Source organism: Aotus nancymaae, unplaced genomic scaffold (genome assembly GCF_030222135.1).
Source record: "Aotus nancymaae isolate 86718 unplaced genomic scaffold, 86718_ANA_hifiasm-v0.15.2.pri h1tg000015l_1, whole genome shotgun sequence".
Taxonomy (NCBI): domain Eukaryota; kingdom Metazoa; phylum Chordata; class Mammalia; order Primates; family Aotidae; genus Aotus; species Aotus nancymaae.
Window position 1 is genome coordinate 4,149,896 of NW_026988427.1, and position 19,821 is coordinate 4,169,716.

At 50.8% G+C, this 19,821-nt stretch overlaps 1 protein-coding gene across 3 annotated transcripts in view; it reads left to right on the plus strand.

Annotated features, from left to right (window-relative positions):
- Positions 1 to 19,821, plus strand: part of ERGIC1 (endoplasmic reticulum-golgi intermediate compartment 1) — a 122,378-nt gene that overhangs the window by 13,843 nt on the left and 88,714 nt on the right. The window contains exon 1 of one of the 3 annotated variants that reach the window (XM_064376564.1): positions 7,244 to 7,718. The exons of 1 other annotated variant lie outside the window; for it this stretch is intronic. In XM_064376564.1, the coding sequence (XP_064232634.1) occupies positions 7,627 to 7,718 (92 nt within the window). In that variant the 5' untranslated portion in view covers positions 7,244 to 7,626. Of the gene's footprint in view, positions 1 to 7,243; positions 7,719 to 19,821 lie in introns of those variants that run through there. One more of the 3 variants, XM_012461147.3, reaches the window with a different exon arrangement.

Genomic DNA, 19,821 nt, shown 5'->3' on the forward strand with positions numbered 1-19,821 from the left:
CCACCGCTTCAGCTCACAATCCTTTGTCCAGAACCTAGAGACCTGGTCACACGTAGCTGCAGGAGAGATCAGCAAATACAGTCTAGCAGTGTACCCAGAGGAAGAGGAGAGAAAGGGCTTTAATGAGCACGTTAATAAGTGTGTCTCTGCCATGGTAACTGAAGTCAGTGATTTTCACCCTTCCACCATTCTGGTCCTATCATAGTTTTTGGCAGATTCCTAAGCAGCATGTGTTATTTACTTAATAATTTTTCTTTGAATTATTCAGTTTTTGAACTTAACACTTTTATTGATGAAAGTTAACCTTATAACATCTTTGAACATGGAAAAGCAATATCACCTGCTGTAAATTGATAGAAATAATTGCGATGTGTTTGGTTCTCACTAGCTTCTGGTGCCTGCTGAAGTTGCTGGGTCTGTTAAAAAAGACATTAGCAAGTGCTAGAGAGAGGTGTCAAAGACAAAGTGGTACCATCCTGAGACCTTCTTGATGTTCTGAGGATACTCAAAAGAGAGCCGAACAGGGAATAACCTTTACACTGTAAGGTCTGATGCCATTTAACCACCAGGGAAGTGGGGTTCGTTCCGTTTTTCCCCTCTCTCAAAAATTTATTGAAGGGATTCTGGGGAAATCAAGACAGACACCGTTTCCACCTTCATGATGATTCCAGGCTGTCGGGGAAGATGCACAGAGAGTAGGAAAGCCATTGTTGCACAAATGGTTATTTTCCACTATGGTGACTACTGAGAAGGAAGGAAAGTAGACGGAGTGATAGCGAGATTTAACTGGATTAGCCTAGCTAACTGGGACTTTTTCAAAAAAGATCTTCCCAGACTCTTCCACCTAACTTGGTTTACCTGCTGCCCCTTTTCTGGCCGCACCTTTTTATGACACCTGGACAGGTCTTTCAGATCACTTAGCACAGTTAACACAGTTGCAGGGATTTATTTGTGCAGTTCGTTATCTTACGTCTGTCTTCCTTGATGGAGTCTAAGCTCTCGAGAGCAGGGGCCATATCTATTTGTTCATCACTGGATCCTGGTGCTGAGCCCAGGGTCTGCACACTGTGGGTGGTCAGTAAATATTGACTGAATGAAGGGAGTATAGAGACAGGGCAAAGGGGACCAGCTGAGGCCCTCCTGCAGTGTGGCAGAGGGATTCATCTCCTCCAGGATGGAGGACTTCATTGCCATATCCCTTTGTGTTTGGAAAATGTTTCTAGTTTTCTCCTAAGTGCATCTATCTGAGAGAATTTATTTTGATAGGGTCCTGAGGAATTGGGAAGTCAGACATTACTGAGGCCCTGCCTGAAGGAGGGGTGGGTGGCCCACTACTTGTCCCAATGGGAGGCCACCAGGTGCCCTCCCACCCATGCCAGCTACCCCTTGCTTGAAGCCATGTTCGTCCCCAGAACAGGAGTAAGGCAGTCAGGAGAGAGAAGACACCTGACATTCCACTCACTCCTGCCTGGGCATTAGGATTCATTGTGATTATTCCCATTTGAGGAAAGGGAGGCCCAGAGAAGTTGAAGGCCTGGCTCAGGGTCATACCACTGGCAAAGTAACAGACCCAAGCCCTAGCTCTATTTTCCGACCCCCACAGAAAGTGATGCCTTCAGTTATATCACCTGACCCTGGAAACCTTAATTGCCTGTTTTTGAGCTGAGCAATTGTGCGTTCTCTAGCAAACTGGCATGTTTCCCTAATCACCTGGGTCCCTGTGCCGATCCAGGAGAGTTGGAGTCAGGTGGCCTGGGACTCTGCATTTTCACCAGTGTCCTCAGTGATTCTTAGGATTTGGCAAGCTGGGGAGACCCTGAATAAGGGTTCCTCCTTTATGTTCCCAGTGTAACTCTGGAACCGAGTGCCACAAATCTTTGTTAATAGGACTTCAGAAAGCCCTTGGGGATGTGTGTGCTCATCCCAATGATCTAGGGATCCTGGTTTCTCTCTGCAGATGAGGAAGCTGAGGCTTCGGGGGTGTTGAGAGTTGGGGGGGTCACACCTGCAGGAACACAGCTATTCTGAATTTGAATCCCATACCTTTTCCAGTTGATGGAAGGAGTCTTGGTGAGTGTTAGGTCCTCAGATACCCCCAGTGACAGCAGCTGTGGGTTTTGACACCTCTCTGTCCTGGTGCATAGCACAAGACCTAACCCACGCTGTCTGCACGCAACTTGTTTCTGGAAGTCAGGGAGGAAGGAAGCTGCCAGTGCTAGACGTTTGCAGGGGAACGGGGGTGGTAGGTGGTGATAGTAGAAGTAAAAACATTCACTGAGCATCTCGGGGGTATCAGGAGCAGTGCTACAAACTATAAATATCATCTTCTTCAGTTCTGACTCATGAAGTAGGGGCTTTTACTTGCCCCATTTTACAGGTGACAGAACTGAGGTGGAGTGATCTGATCTCAGATCAGTGAGATCTCAGATCTCAGGAGTGGTGTGTATCAAAGTCCTGGGCTGATTAGAATCAGTAAATACGGAAGCTGGAGGGGTCCCAGGATGGGTTCAGTGTCGCCCCGATTTACCCAGCAAGCCAGGTGGCAGGAGCTGGTTCCACCTTTTGGGCCTGCCTGACTTTCCCCAATTCGGCTTTGGCCAAGCTGCAAAACTGGGTCACACTTGAAGCCAGGTGATTGGTCAGAGCTGAGTTAACCCTGAGTCAAAGGAGAGCATGAGAAGGTTCGCCTACTCACCTCCTCCCTGCCCCACCCCACCCCACCCTGGGCCAGGCCCCTCACAGTGGAGCCACACAGGCACGTCACCCTGCTTGGACCTCTGCCTGCCCCACACTCACCGGAGCATGACGAGTCAGCCACCCGGGACTCGACTGTTCTAGAAGCACTGTTCCATACTGCTAGGCAGACCTGGGACAGCTTGGGGGAGTGGAAGGAGTGGGCACAGTGCAGTGCAGAGAGGCCTAGGGCTTTGGAGTCTGGTGGACCTGGGTGCTGATCCTGGTGCTCCCACCCACTCACTGTGTGTCCTTGGGCAGCTCACTTTACCTCTCTGAGCCTGTTTTCTGATCTACAAATGGGAATATAACCCTGACCCCAAGCAATTGCTGTGTGGAGTTAACAAGAGCCTCTTACAGCCCTAGGTTCTATTTCAGTGTCGGGCCCCTCTTTTCTTCCTGCATTCATGAAACTTCCTGACACATTTGGTCTTCCAAAGCGGAGGTTGCAAACTGGTAGCATCAGAGGTTGAGTTTTGCCCACAAATGTGATTATTTGGCCCTCACATTTAAAAAAATTGCATTTTATGCCAGCATTTTTGAATGAAAATATTTCACATAAAAATTTGGATTTCTAGCCGGGCATGGTGGCTCACATCTGTAATCCCAGCACTTTGGGAGGCTGAGCAAGTGGATCACTTGAGGCCGGGAGTTCAAGACCAGCCTGGCCAACATGGTGAAACCACATCTCTACTAAAAATACAAAAATTAGCCGGGCATGATAGCGTGTGCCTGTAAGCCCAGCTACTCAGGAGGCTGAGGCATGAGAATCACTTGACCCGGGAGACAGAGGTTGCAGTGAGCCGAGATTGTGCCACTGCACTCCACCCTGGGCTCCACGGCACTCCAGCCTGGGCAACAGAGTGAAACTCCGTCTCAAAACATAAAAATAAAAAAGCCAGGTGCAATGGCTCACGCCTGTAACCCCGGCACTTTGGGAGCCCAAGGCAGGTGGATCACCTGAGGTCAGGAGTTCAAGACCAGTCTGAGCAAAATGGTGAGACTCTGTCTCTACTAAAAATACAAAAATTTATCCAGATGTGGTGGTATGCAGTGGTCCCAGCTACTCAGGAGACAGACAGGAGAATCGCTTGAACCTGGGAGGCGGAGGTTACTGTGAGGTGAGATTGAGCCACTGCACTCCATCCTGGGTGACAGAGCGAGACTCCATTTAAAAAAAAATAAAAAATAAAAAAATTGGATTTCCAATGCATCTGGAAAAATGGGCTTGAGTGGCCACATGGCAGCCCAGGGCTGTTGCTGGGCAGACCTCTGGAACTTTAAAACGAGAGATATGAGAGCCAGGATCAGGTTGCAGGGCCTTGACAGGGAGGGGGTGCGGTCACCTCAGGGACTTCAGGCACCCAAGGACCCCTATGAGACATGAGGACAGTCTTCCAGTCCAACTGACTTAATTCCACCTAGTAAGCAGGTGGTTGTTAGAGTCTGTATGCCCAAGACAGCCTCCCTGGGTAAAAGGGCTCCACTTACCGGCTCCTTGGGCCAGTCACTGACTTCTTTGTGCTGCTTCTCATCTGCAAAACAAGAGTCATGGGTTGTTAGTGCAAGAGCCCCGACACATGGTAAACACCCCACACATATCAGCAGCTCAATGAGTCCATCTCAAATAGGAGATTTGCCCGAGAGCTTACGAGATGTCTTTATAAGAGTTCCCGGAGAGATGGGCCTGTGTCTGGAAATCCCAGGGAGAGACTCTGCCTGTGATCAGGCCTCTGCCTGCCAATAGGTGAGCCAGCCAAAAGAAGACCGCCAAAGCATCAGGTGCATTGCCAGGTGCGTCACCATCATTTGACTGGGAGGGGGTGTCAGTGTTGCATTTTTTGTGCCCCCACTTTGAGCCCTGTGCTTAAAGACACCATCAACGCCACCCCTCGATGGCCTTGGGAATGGATAGAGCTGAAAAGAGTGAGTCCCAGAGGCCGCTTTTGGTTTTCCGAAACGCAGGCAGGGTCTGCCCAGGTGCCCTATGTTGGCTCGTTAGCCTGCAGGAGCTGGTTTCTGCTTGCTGATGTTAAGTCAAAGAGGTCTCCTGGCTCTAACTCCGACCCCTTCCTCATAGGGTTTTCTTAGTGGGCTTCAGGCTGACAGTGGATGCCAGGGACCCAGGCAGGGAGATCTCCCGTTTGAAAGGAACCAGTGGCCTTTGGAAACTAGTAGAGACCAGTGATTAAGAGCTTAATCTCCAGAGTCCCTCGTTAGGCCATCAGTGACATGAGAGCAGATACCAGCTCAGCCTTGTTCACTGCCAGGTCTCTAGGACCAAGGATACTGAAAGCCCCCACCTCTTTTTTGTTGAGATGGAGTCTTGCTGTGTCACCCAGGCTGGAGTGCAGTGGCGCGATTGAGGCTCACTGCAACCTCCTCCTGGATTCAAGCGATTCTCCAGCCTCAGCCTCTCGAGTAGCTGGGACTACAGGCACCCACCACCATGCCCGGCTAATTTTTGTATTTTTAGTAGAAAGGGGTTTTCACCATGTTGATCAGGCTGGTCTTGAACTCCTGACTATGATCTGCCTGCCTCAGCCTCCCAAAGTGCTGGGATTACAAGCATGAGCCACTGTGCCCATAAAAAGCTCTTTTTAAAAACAGTATTGAATAGTAAATGAGCAGGGTCTTCCTCTTGGGTCTGAATCTCAGCTCTCCTACTTGAAGCTTCTCTTGACTTGCCAACAATTTACCATGTCACCAGCAGAGATGGTGATGGTACCTTCCTCCCAGGGGACAGTAGAGTTTCATGAGATGATGTGGACATCACTTAGCGTGGCACTCAGCCACGGGAAGTGCTCAGCATATGTGGCTGTGATGACTGTTTGGTTTGCACGGGCATTTCTGTGTGTGGACCTTGACACAGGTTCCCACACCAGACTCTGGCCCCGTGGGTGACCATGTTGCAACTGACCTTTTGGAATCTTCACCTCACCTAAGCTCCCTGGTGATAACAGCCCAGAGGAGAGAGGGCATGTGGGTTTGGCCAAGGGTCTGGGGAAAGCCACCCTGTTTGTCAGAGAAGCACCTGTGTGTACAAGTGTAGGTATGAGTGTGCAGATGTGTGAAACTGCGTGTTCCTGCCCTTGCTGCAGGCCCACAAGGTGGTTTGCCACGTGCTGTTGTTGCCTGGAAAGGTATAGAGCAGGATGCCATTCCGTACGATGTCCCTGGGCCCAGCAGCCCTAGTGACTGGTGAGCCGCTTCTGGGTCTGCTCCTGCCTCCAGTAGAAGCAGCTACAGGAGTCGTGGCTGTGGCCCCATTGTGGTCAAAGTCCCTGCGTACCCACAAGGGCTCCCGTGGTGTGGGTTGAGGTGGAGGAGCTGGTCAGGCTGCCCAGAGGCATCTTCCTCAGTGGAACCTTCTTCCAGGTACCTCTCAGCTGTCTTCCAAATGACTACCTAGCATTTCCCTCCCTCGGTCCCCACAGCAGCCCTGGAGGAAGGAGTAGCCCATTTCACAGATGAGAAACTTGAGGCTTGCAGAGTCAGTCTGCACAACTGGGGCTAGGGGGCCAGTGTGCTGGTTAAAATGCAGATTCCTGACCCGCCCCCATCCCCGCCCCGTCCTGGAGGATGGGATGTAGGAATCAGGGCCCAGGCCTTGGTGTTCTAAGCAGCCTCTCTGAGGAGCTGCAATGTTGGGAGAGTGGGAAACAGAGGCAGGAGCCCTGCTCTGGCCCTGCTGTCTGCTCAGTTGGGGCAATTGCATCAGCTTCCTGGGCTTCCTTCAGCTTCAGCAGCTGTGAGCTGGAGAGAGTGGTGGCCACCTCCAAGGGTCCTGGTGAAAATTCCACGACCAGTTTGTTTATCTCTCTTGGGATAGCAGAGTGCCTGGAGAGTTCAGTAAAATGATTTGTTGCTATTGTTCCACATGGGATTCACTACAAAAGCAATTTCAGAGATAACCAAAACAGATACCCATGTGCATAATTGACAGTAGTGTGTCTTCTGATCTCCTTTGAAGTGGGAGTTTCACAGGATGGGAATCAGGGTTGCTCTGCCCCCCTTTTTGGAGATAAAACTACAGCAGGGGCCGGGCGGGGTGGCTCACACCTATAATCCTTGCACTTTGGGAGGTTGAGGTGGGAGGATAACAAGGTCAGGAGTCTGAGACCAGCCTGACCAACATAGCAAAACCTCGTCTCTACTAAAAATACAAAAATGAGCCGGGCATGGTGATGTGTGCCTGTAATCCCAGCTACTCAGGAGGCTGAGGCAGGAGAATGACTTGAACCCAGGAGGCGGAGGTTGCAGTGAGCTGAGATGGTGCCATTGCATTTCTGCCTGGGCAACAGAGCGAGACTCCGGCTCAAAAAAGAAAAAAAAAAAAACTCCAGCAGGCCGGGCACGGTGGCTCACGCCTGTAATCCCAGCACTTTGGGAGACCAAGACAGGAGGATCACCTGAGCCCAGGAGTTCGAGACCAGCCTGGGCAACATAGTGAGACTCCATCTCTACCAAAAAGAAAAATAAATCAGCTGGGCATGGTGGCCTGTACCTGTGGTCTCACCTACTCAGGATGCTGAGGCAGGAGGATCACTTGAGCTCGAGAGGTCAAGGCTGCAGTGAGCCGTGATCACGCCACTTCCATTTCATGGGAGACCATCTCAAGAGACAAAAAAAGAAACTACAGTAGGCTCGCGAATAATGTTTTTTTATAAAACATTGATGGAAAAAAGTTATTTCCTGGCTGGGGCCGCTATCTGTGTGGCGTTCACACGTTCTCCCCACATCTGTGTGGGTCTTCTACAGGCATCCGCCGCCCTGCCCACCCCCCGGTTTCCTGCCATATCCCAGAGCTGCACCTGTCAGGTTCATCAGTGCGTCTGCATGGTCCCCGTGTGAGTGAGCGTGGGTGTGTGGGCGTGTGCGTCCTGCGATGGGATGGCGACCTGGCTAGGGCTGGGTCCCTCCTTGTTCCCTGAGCAGCTGGGATGGGCTCTGGCCACCCGTGACTCGGACCTGGAAAGAGTGAGGTAACAGTGACCTTACTTGTTCTGACAAATCTACCTTAAGTGTATGTACAGCTTACATGTATTTCAGTGTCTAACAGTAGAAGTATTTGGATATTTATTTAGAAGTTTGGTGGTGTTTTTGTGACCAGAAATATGCCTTAGGAACTTAACTCTTGTTTATATCCATTAGCCTTTGGGGAAATTGTTTTTCCATCTTATGCTGTTTCCCTCAGTCATGGTTTCCAAGAACCTACCGACAACCTTAAGTGAGGCCTTGCTGTACGGAGGGGCCACTCGGGACTCACATAGGTGTTTGGCTACCAGGGCTCTGGGACTCCTGAAATGGACCCTCTCAGAGAGCTGCCTGGGCTGTGTTCCCCCAGTGCACAGGGGTGAGTGTGGGTTGGCATGTCACAGGTCACTGCACCACCCACCATCTCCCCTGAGTGGCACTTCCCAGAACACCAGGACACACTGCCAGTTGGGAATGGTGATGCTGGTTTCCAGGAGAGCAATGAGGGTGGGAGAGAAACCATGCCCACCTGCCTCCCATACCCGATCTGGACCCAAATAACACAGCCCTGAGGTGCTCCAAGCCCCATACCTCTCTGCCGGGGGCTCTACCCACAGCCCTTCTGCTGAGATGTCTCTGGCCTAGCCAGGACCTTGCTGGCCCATTTGCTCATTCAGTCATGTAAGAGATGTCTGTTGCGTGCTTACTACATGCTGAGGCCGGAGTATCCAGCTGACCCCACAGACATGGTACCACTGTCATGGGGCTTACACTGAAACAAGGAGGATGGACAGTTGGAAGATCAAAGGTTTTCCCCGCAAGAAATCCAGGGACCTCTGGGGATGTTCTGAGCCAGCCTTGTGTGGGTGCGAGGAGGTCCTGCCCACCATGCTCAACTCAAGGCCTCAGTGAGGAGCAGAGCTGGTTTGATGCTGGGGCAGGGAGCCAGGCCTGTCCAGCACGTGGTGTACCGATGAGGGAATGCAGCAGGCAAGCAGAGCCTTTGGGCAAGGCAAGGAGTATACCCTGTCCTCAGCACAGAGAGACCAAGCCTTGCGTAGGGGAGACAGGTTCCAAGGGGCTGTGGGCAGCCGGCTCAGCCTGTGCTTTGGAGGCTGCCCTGGGTGCAACCCGGTGGGGGCCGGGCCAGCGGCTGCCGGCTCCTGTGGCATCCAGTCTTTTTGCCAAGAGGCCTCTTTAATTCACATTTTCCGCATCGACTTGATGTTTTGAAAATGTTGACCTTTAAGTTCATCAAATGTCACTTATTAAATCGTAAGTCACATCCCATTCAATTAAAAAAAGACAATGGGGCTGGTGACTCAGTTCTTGGCCTCTTGGCAGGAGAGAACCTGAAGCACTTGAGCCCAGAGGGAGACGTGCCTTGTCAGTGATCCCTGTAGCCCTGGGGGTGGGCTGCAGAAGGAGACTGGGTTGGCAGGAGAAGCTGTGACAAGGCTGGAACGCCATACCCAGGCAGGTGGACTTGAAACTTACCCACAAGAAGCAAAGAGCCCTGTTGGAAAGGTGAGGTTTGGTCAGGCAGGCCAGAGAGGAGTCAAGGCCATGTATGCAATAGTGCTTGACTGGCAAAGAAGCAAATGGCAGAATGTGTGCAGGCAGGGAGTGAATCAGGAGGCTTCCTGGAGGAGGGACACTTGAGAGATGAGTTGGAGCGAGGTCAGTAGAGGTGAAGGGATTCTAGCCAAGGGCTCTGCAGCCTGATGAGAGGCTGGGAGATGGGAAAGAATGGGGGATACAATGGGCAGGTGAGATGGGGGCTGCATGTTCTGCCTCAGGCACTGGGGAGGCCTAGCAGGTTCTTGAGCATGGTTGTTGCTTAGGAAGAAAAATAAGATCAAGTGAATATAAAAACTCCCTACAGCTTGGAGGAAGGAGAACTGAAAGTCTATTGGGATCAGGCACAGTGCCTCATGCCTGTAATCCCAGCACTTTGGGAGGCCGAGGCAGGCGGATCACCTGAGGTCGGGAGTTTGAGACCAGCCTGACCAACATGGAGAAACCCCGTCTCTACTAAAAATACAAAATTAGCCAGGCATGGTGGCACATGCCTGTAATCCCAGCTACTCAGTAGGCCGAGGCAAGAGAACCGCTTGAACCCAGTAGGCAGAGGTTGCGGTGAGCCAAGACCATGCCACTGCACTCCAGCCTGGGCAACAAGAGTGAAACTGTGTCTCAAAAAAAAAAAAAAAAAGTCTATTGGTATGGGTTAGAACCATTCCCAAAGGCTGTGAGGGAAGGGTTCTCCCCTCTGAGATGACTGCACCTTATTCAGACCTTCATGGAGACAGAAGACAGACTGTGAAGGCCAACCTGAGACTGAATGGTAGCATTGCCCTCCTACCCTGGCACCTCAGTATCCCTGTTTATGAGGTGGAGAAACCGTCATCTGCCTCAGGGTTGTTTGAAACATAATTAAGCCACGCATATAAAATGCCCGAAGCGTGTTGCAGGCATGTAGACAGCATTGGGGTAGCCAAGGGTTGGGGCCCCTGAAAACCCCACAGCAAGAAATTCACAGTTGGGGAATTTAAGAGCTTTTTGAAAAGACAGTATTGGGGCCCCAAGGCCACCAGTAGACCTTGGGAACATGATGTATGCTGAAGTTCGTTAAAATAACACAGTAAGGCCGGGTACGGTGGCTCACGCCTATAATCTCAGCACTTTCAAGGCGGGGGAGGGGGTGGTGGTATCATGAGGTCAGGAGATCGAGACCAGCCTGGCCAACATGGTGAAACCCCATCTCTACTAAAAATACAAAAATTAGCTGGGTGTAGTGTCACGCGCCTGTGATCACAGCTACTTGGGAAGCTGAGGCAGGAGAGTCACTTGAACCTGGGAGTCAGAAACTGCAATGAGCCGAGATCGTGCCACTGCACTCCAGCCTGGGTGACAGAGCTTATTATTTAGACTCTGTCTAAAATAATAATAATAATAATAACACAGTAAAGAGACTAGCCACCATGTTTTATGTATCTTAAATTAGGAATAAGGGGAACTTCTTTAAGCTTCAGTTTCCTCATTTGTAAAATAGGGCTCGTGACTGCTTCACAGGGCTATTGTGAGGATGAAGTGAATGGGGCTGAGATGCTTGGCATTGGAGGTGCTGGAGTGGGGTCTCAGGCGATATCCCTGGAATGGTTCGATTCATTGCCATGCACCGTCCTTCCTCACTAGAAGAGTATGAGTTTCTGCTCTGGTAGCTTCAAGGAGATGCTTATAAATATGTGTTCCTTCCGTGCAGGCCTAGGGTAGGAGACTTCTCCTGAGCCTGGGACTCACTGCCTTGTGGGCAGCAATGAACAGTCACAGCCCTGGCCCCACCCTTTGCTGGCTTTGAGTCAGGTCCTTCATACCCCTGGGACTCAGTTTCCTCACCTGTAACAATGGGCTAATAATGGTGCCCCCCACCTGCCCTCAAGCATTGTGTGAGGCCAAAATGAGATAGTGCACATGAATTGCCAGTAAGGACTCAGCCATGGCCACATGATCATGGACCCCCTCCACGTGGCCCCCTGGACCCCAGGCACCCCTCTTACATGCAACTCGGCTTCTTCCCCGGGTTTTCGTCTTACAGCATACATCATGGTTCCTGGAGTGAGAGGAGTAAAATCAGTCTCCTCATCTGCTCTCTGCTTTACCTTCCTTTTCACTTTTCATCTCCCCGGGCTGCTCATTCACTTATTCATTCATACATTCACTCACCTACACATTTACAAATATTTATACTGGTCACCGTGCTAGGCACTGTGAGACCCGGTCGTGAACAGCAGGGATATAGCCCCTGCCCTCTTGGAGTCTTGGGCTTCAGCAATTAAACATCCAATTAAATGTATAATTCTCAGTTGACATGAGACTGTAACGGAAAAGAGCAGGGGGCTGTGAGGCCTGCATCTTCTAGGGGATCAGGGGAACCTGACTGCAGTGATGTTTGATGGCTGGCTGAAAGGTGCTTAGGGTTCACTGGGCCGCTGAGAGGTAGGGAGGTCCAGGTGGAGGGAGAGCATGGGCAAAGGCCCTGAGGTGGGAGGTCACAGGTTGGCTGGCCGAAGTGGCTGCTGTACAGAGAGCTGGGGAGTGCCAGGGCTGGAGGATTCAGCTGGTCAGGCCGTGAAAGCTGCATAGAACACCGTAAAGAATTTATCCTGGGAAGCCTTCGGCCCTTACCGGGTTGTGAGCAGATCGTTACAAACTCTTGATGGGAAGGGAAGACCAGACCCATTCGGAGTCTCGGGCAGTGTCCGAGCAAGGGGTCAGTCGTCTGCACATTCACACTAGGCCCTTCCTCTTCAGTCACACACCAGGGGAACAGCTCACGATTTGCACTTAGTCCTGAATCCTGGTGGTGACACAGAAGAAAGTCATAGACACGGGGTGGGGCAGAGGAGCCCTCGCTGAGTCCTCTGCTGCCATGCAGCTCTGATTGGTTCTAATCCAGGCCTGGATTAGAAAAGGCTGTTGACATGGGCCCTAGTGTGTATCTGACAAACCCAAGTTCATCGCCAGCACCCCGCGGGCATGGGTGGGAGTCCCCTGTTGTCCACAGAAAGAAAACAGGCGTCGGAGCTTATGAGGGCCCTGCCCAAGATCCCAAGGCCCCTGCCAGGCAGGTGTTTGGGGCCAAAGTCTGTGCTTCCCTGCCCTGTGGGTACACCGGGGAGAGCACGTTCCTGTTTCAGAAGTACTTTGGACAGTCAAACCAGGTCAAAAGCTCTGTGCGGTCAAAAGCTACAAGGCTATGGTGGGGGGAGCTGTGCCGAGGATGTGATTTTGAGGCTTTCTGAAGCCACCAAGTCCAGACTTGCCTTCACAGCTTCCTGGGATCTCCCAGGTCTGGGTGGGTCATCGGCGGCCTTCCCGGGGAGGGCTCTGCTCCCCTAAATGCCCCTTTGCACCTGCCCCAGCCCCTTCCCTCCTGGTCTTTGGGTCAAAGTTGGGCCGTTCCCTGTGCATGCCAGTCCCCTTACATGTGCGTTTTTCCTCTATGATTTTTCCTGTTTTGATGAGACACTGCTCTTGGCTGTGCAGGTTCCCAAGAGGGGATGAGGCTCCGGCCCAGCCAGCCGGTCATCCAGGAACTTAGCTCCTAGGCCCAGCCCCACACCCAGCTGCATTCCACCAGAGCCAGAACCTTTGAGCTCCGTGTGAATGGGGCCTGTCCTGCCCTACCCCCAACTCCCATAGCCACCTCCTTATCATTCTTCCCAGCTGACGGAAAAGGCCATATTCCAGCCTGGAATTAGCTTGCCCCCATTTCTGTTTTCTTCCAGACTGAAGGGTGGGAGAGTTTCCTAGAGTTCTTGTTCCCACCAGCATCTGAGCCCAGCATCAGGACCTGATTTACAGGCTGCTGTGAGGAAAGGAGGAGTGGGGGTGCCTATGAAGTACATTAGCTCCTTGGTTCATTCATTTATTCATTCGACAAATGCACTGAGCACTTACTCTGTGCCAGACATCGTTCTAGGCACTAGGCATAAAAAGAGTAGAAATTAAAAAGTGTCCTGGAGCCAGGCACAGTGGCTCACACCTGTAATCCTAGCACTTTGGGAGGCCGAGGCAGGTGGATCACTTGAGGTCAGGAGTTCGAGACCAGCCTGGCCAACATGGCGAAACCCCATCTCTACTACAAATACGAGAATTAGCCAGGTGTGGTGGTGCATGCCTGTAATCCCAGCTACCTGGGAGGCTGAGGCAGAATTGCTCTAGCCCGGGAGGCAGAGGTTGCAGTGAGCTGAGATCACGCCCTTGCACTTCAGCCTGGGTGACAGAATGAAACTCTGTCTTAAAAAAAAAAAAAAGTGTCCTAAAGGTCACAGTGCCATTTCAACCCTGTGAAGTGTGGCTGCTCCCGTTGCCTCCACTTAGCAGAATGAAACTGGCTCAGAGAGCTGCTGCAGGTGCCTAGTGCTGCTGGTCGCTTCTCTGCCACCTCTGAGGGAATCACCGTAAAGGCCCCCTTCTTAGGGCCCCTGGAGCCCTCCGTAGCCCTCACACCTCCTGTGCTGAGCCTGGGCTAGATTGCAGCCCTTGTTCCTGTCCTCCACAGGTGCCCTTGGGCAGGGGACAGCCTGCCCAGCTGTACACAGTGGCCTTGCCAAGACCACAGCGTGGCCATAGGTGCTGGCTTCAGGATTTGGAAGCCAGGTTTCTCTAGCTCCAGACTCCACAGTCAGTACTTTGGGGTTCTGGATTGTTTGTCGGCTGGGTTAGCTCTGTTCTTTTTTTCCAACTGTGCTTCCTGCCTTTAAGCTGGGCTGTGCCTACAGGCCTTTTCTTAATTACTTAGCTCTGCCAGAGGTGCTTCTGTTGAAAGTACTTGTTCTGGGCAATTTCAAGCTTTCAGTCTTACCTTTGATGCACATTTAGCCATCCCATGCTCCTATGTGTTTGTTCATTACTTACTCATTCTTTCACTGAACAGTGTTTATTCAGTGCCAGGGAGGGGCAGGGACAGAGGTGAGCAAGACGCATCTCCAGCCTCAGGTAGCTCAGGTGTGTGAAGCAGTGGGCTCAAGTGGGCTCACCAGTTCCCTGATGGGGGAGCAGAAGAGGGCAGGAGGGCGGGGAGAGGTGTGGCAACCTTGAAGGACTTTGGTGATGATGATGATCATAGCCAGCCCTGAATAGGGTTCTCTTTATGCTCACACCGTTTTGCCCCTTACGTCTGTTAACACGTTTCATCTTCACAACAAGTCATTAGGAACAACTTACACATTAAGAAGCCAAGGCACAGAGAGGTTGATTAACCTGCCCAGGGTTGCCCTGAGCAAGGGCAGAGCTGGGGTTTGAACCCAGGATTCCCAGCTCCTGTGTCTGTGCCCCTCACCACTGCTCCACACTGCAAACACAAGAGCTCTTTGGATGCAGGGATGGGAACAGTGTGTGCAAGCCCCAGAGCTGTGACTGTGAAAGAAACAGACTGCTCCGAGGCTTTGCTGCAGAATCTGAGCCAGAGGTGCCTGGGAGGAAGCCACCCTTGGGCTGGGGCCAAGCATGGGTCCTGGGGTCAGGACAGGGAGAGGAACTGGTGCTTGAGTGCTTCTGGAGCTGCAGATCTGAGGTGGGGCTTCTGAATGTCTTGTGTGAGGAAGGAGTCCAGGGTTAGCCACGCCTGTGTTTCTTTGTGAGCACAAAAACATATTCTATAGCCAGAGTTCCACAGTGTTTGGAGCTCTGCCTGAGGGCCTGGGCTGGGGCTGTGTTGGGAGGAAGGGCCGGCGAGGGCGGATGTAGGCTCGGCCAGCCTTGGCCGGAGCTTGGCCCTGTCGCTGACTGCCCAGGGTCACTCTGGGTGAAACTCATCCACCCTCCTGGACACTCTGCACTGTGCTTCATATCCACCGCTGAAAACAAGCCGAGTCCTGCCACAGCCTGCAGGGCCTGCAGGACGTGTCCTCCATCTGCCTCGCTGACCTCACCCCCTGCCACCTGCCCCTCCCTGCATGCCAGCTGCAGTGGCCACCGCTGCTCCTGACACAGGCCAGCCTCACGCCCACCTCAGAGCCTTGGCCAAGCACTGGCCGTTCCCTCTGCTTAGAATGCTCTTCCTGGGCAATTGGCATGGTGGCTCCCTCCCTTCCCTCGGGTCTCTGCCCTGACCTCACCCAGCCTGCAGTGCCCTCCGTCTGGCTCTGTCAGACCCCCATGTTCTACTTCATAGCTCCTCCCACCCTCCGGCACAGTCCCATCTCGCTTTGGCCTGTTTATCACCTGTATCCTCCACGGGAACCTCGGTTCCTCAGAGGCACGGGCCTTGCCTGTCTTGTTCACACCTGTTGCCCCAGTGCCATCAATGGGGCCTGGCACTTGTGGATGCTGAATACTCGTTGACTAAATGAATGAACCTCAGTTCCCTCATTTGTAAAATGGGAATCATCACACTGATCTACTAACGTTGATGTAAAGATGAAAGGCATGTTATTTGGGTCAAGGCACCCAGACAGCACCTGACACATAGTAGGTCCTTAGGAATTGGTAAATAATGTGTGTGTCAGCCCAAGTGTGAATAACTGGCCTTGTTTAGACAAAGTGTACATACATAGCTCTGTTTTTTGACATTGCCAGGATAGGCTGGTGCTCCCCAGTTCTAAAATTCAGGGTGATAGATAGCACAGAATAAGATAAGAGCAGAAAAGAAGAAAGGAGGAGGCAGTGAAAAGGAAAAAGCCCTTTGCAGTGTGGACTATTTTTCAATAGAAACGTGGAAAGACATAATTTACCTCAAGGCCTAGCTTTGCCCACTGGAAGGTTTATACATTCCTGCCAAGGACATTTATTGATTGATTGATTGAGACAAAGTTTCACTCTTGTTGCCCAGGATGGAGTGCAGTGGCACAATGTTGACACACGGCAACCTCTGCCTTCCGAGTTCAGGCGATTCTCCTGCCTCAGCCTCCTGAGTAGCTGGGATTACAGGCGACTGCCACCACACCAAGCTAATTTTTGTATTTTTAGTAGAGACAAGGTTTCATCATGTTGGCCAGGCTGACCTCAAGTGGTCCACCTGCCTCGGCCTCCTAAAGTACTAGGGTTACAGGGGTGAGCTATCGTGCCTGGCCTAGTCTTCTTTTTATTAAAAAGTGGCCTTATGGCTGGGTGCGGTGGCTCACGCCTGTAATCCCAGCACTTTGGGAGGCTGAGGCGGGTGGATCACGAGGTCAAGAGATCGAGACCATCCTGGTCAACATGGTGAAACCCCGTCTCTACTAAAAATACAAAAAATTAGCTGGGCATGGTGGCGCATGTCTGTAATCCCAGCTACTCAGGAGGCTGAGGCAGGAGAATTGCCTGAACCCAGGAGGCGGAGGTTGCGGTGAGCCGAGATCGCGCCATTGCACTCCAGCCTGGGTAACAAGAGCGAAACTCCGTCTCAAAAAAAAAAAAAAAAGTGGCCTTATTAGGTGTAAAAAGACCTACTAGCACCAAATGAGTTTTTTTATAAACTCGATTATGAGAATTGAAAGAAAAGTGGAAAACGAATCACTTCCCCAGCGGGTGATTCGTGTTATTTGCCGCCCTCTCTGGTTTCTACCTCAAACTGTCTTATGTACACCCACTGCACAGACTCCCAGAACCACCCACCTCCTTCCTGAGGGCCAGGAGACAAAGGGCCTTTGGGCGCCATCAGCTGCACCTTCAGGCTAAGTGGCCGGGAGTCCTGTGGCCCAGTCCCCATCTCTCTTCTAGAAATTCCAGTCAGTGTTTTTGTAAGTCCGGATCCGAAGCCACTTCTTCCAGGCAGCCATCCCTGCTGTCTCAACTTCATAGCATTTTGGCTTTTTTTTTTAAAAAAAGAAAAAAACCAAGCGTGTGGTTTTCTTAGAGGTATTAGAATTATTCTCCTAGTATGTTCTTGTTCTGCCTTAACTCTGAGAGCAAGGCTTTGTCGTATGGAGCTGGCACCTACTATGTCACAACACTGCATGTGGCTCAGCACACCAGGGCTTTTAATCGCTGACATCTCCTCTGTGAAGAAATACATTTTATATCACAACCCAGTGTACAATGTATGAAAACAACACAGCCGTGTGCGTTGGCTCATGCCTGTGATGCCAACCATTTGGGAGGCCGAGGCGGGTGGATCATTTAGGTCAGGAGTTTGAGACCAGCCTGACCAACATGTTCAAACTTCATTTCTACTAAAAATACAAAAAATTAGCTGGATGTGGTGGTGCATACCTTTAGTCTTAGTTAGTCGGGAGGCTGAGGCAGGAGAATTGCTTGAACCCGGGAGGCGGAGGTTGCAGTGAGTGGAGATCACTCCACTGCACTCCATCTGGGCCACAGAGGGAGACTCCGTCTCAAAAAAACAACAAAAAAAACCTAAACGGTGCTTCTCTTACTACACGCAATGACAATAAATATTTTGTAGGCTTATTTATTTATTTATTTATTTATTTGAGATGGAGTCTTGCTCTGTCTGTCGCCCAGGCCAGAGTGCAGTGGCATGATCTCAGCTCACTGCAACCTCCACCTGCCTCCAGGGTTTAAATGATTCTCATGCCTCAGCCTCCCAAGTAGCTGGGATTACAGGCACGTACCACCACACCCAGGTGATTTGTGTATTTTTAGGAGAGACGGGGTTTCACCATGTTGGCCAAGTTGGGTTTCACCTGACCTCAAGTGATATGTCAGCCTCCCAAAATGCTGGGATTACAGGTGTGAGCCTCCACACCAGGCCGTCTTTTTTTTTTTTTTTTTTTTTAATGCTGGTTGCAGTCTACTGCTTTGATTTCTCAATCCACCAGTCATCCTCATCTGCAGTTGGTAAAAACATTGCTGTAGAGGATTAAAGCATGAACCATATTAACAGGTCCCTTTTTTTTTTTAAGTACCTATTATATGCTAGGCACAGTGCTGAACACTGTCTGATTTTATCCTGACCACATTTTATGTATCAAGCCACTGAGTCTCAGAGAGGGACATCACTTAATCCCGGTTCACACAGCAAGTAAGGGCAAATTAAGATTCCAGCCTGGGTCAGCCTGACTCTCCTTCATGTCCTTGGGGTCCTGGAGCAGTCCCCTTTTGTATCTGCCACAGAGCCTTGCTCAGCGCTCTTCCCAGAGGAAGTGATCAAATGAAGGAATCAGATATCAAATTGCTATAGAAAAAAATTCTTTTTTTTTTTTTTTTTTCCTTTTTTGAGACAGAGTCTCACTCTATCACCCAGGCTGGAGTACAGTGGCGCAATCTTGCCTGACTGCAACTTCCACCTCCCTGTTCAAGCAATTCTCCTGCCTCAGCCTCCTAAGTAGCTGGGATTTTAGGTACCCACCACCACACCTGGCTAATTTTTAGTAGAGACTGGGTTTCACTGTGTTGGCCAGGCTGGTCTCGGACTCCTGACCTCAGGTGATCCACCCGCCTCAACCTCCCAAAGTGTTGGGATTACAGGCATTAGCCACCACACCCAGCCTATAGAAAGAAATTCTAAAACAATCTCTTTAATATTAACCTAAGCCAGTGCAAAGAGTTCCCAAACATGGCTGATGATTTGGTTTTCTTTCTTTCTAAATTTTTAAGGAGTTTTTAAATTGAGGTATTGCAGATTGTAAAGTGTTTTCATCTTGAGTGTACTTGATACCCCCATGTGACCACCCCCAGATCAAGGTGCACACCACTCTCAGTACCCCAGAAAGCTCCTGGGTGCCCCTTCCCAGCCAGTACTCCCACCGCGGGGGGACCCATCTCCTGACTTCCCTCCACTTGCCTTAGTTTTGTCTGTTCTTATGGTCACACACGTGGAATCATACAATCTGTGTGTGTTGGGCTTCTTTCATCCCATGTCCCGTCTGTGGGATTCATTCATGTGGTTGTATCAGTGCTTCATTCTTTTTTGTAGTTATAGTACCTGCTTGGGGTAGTTTTGAGCTTATTTTTATGTCATAGATTCTTTTGGACATGTGGAATCACATAAAGAATGATATACACCCACCTCCCACCCCAAGACCAGACCTTAAGCCGCTATATTCCTCTTCTGCCTGCACTTTCCATTTTGACCATCTCCATCCCATTCCAGGAGAAATACTCTCCTAAATGTGGTGTTTATCCTTCCCATGCAAGTTGGTAAATTTTTACTACCTATGTAGGACTTCTTAACAGATCCTTTATTTGAGTGAGTACACACTCGCTTTTTCTTTTCTTTTTTTTTTGAGACAGAGTCTCGCTCTTGTTGCCCAGGCTAGAGTGCGGTGGCACGATCTTGATTCACCACAATCTCTACCTCCAGGGTCCAAGCGATTCTCCTGCCTCAGTCTCCTAAGTAGCTGGGATTACAGGCATGCGCCACCGTGCCCGGCCAATTTTTGTATTTTTAGTAGAGACGGAGTTTCTCCATGTTGGTCAGGTTGGTCTTGAAGTTTCGACCTCAGGTGATCTGCCTGCCTCAGCCTCCCACAGTGCTGGGATTACAGGCGTGAGCCACCACACCCGGCCACTCTCGCTTTTTCTTATTTTGCATTGCTGAGTCCAGTTAAATTTTAATTTAAACATTCCAAGTGTTTCTGGGATTCAGAACCTCAGCTCCATGCTCTAGAGGTCAAGAAAGTTGGAGTGAAGTCTACAAGGAAAGGCCAGTTGGGGAGAAGC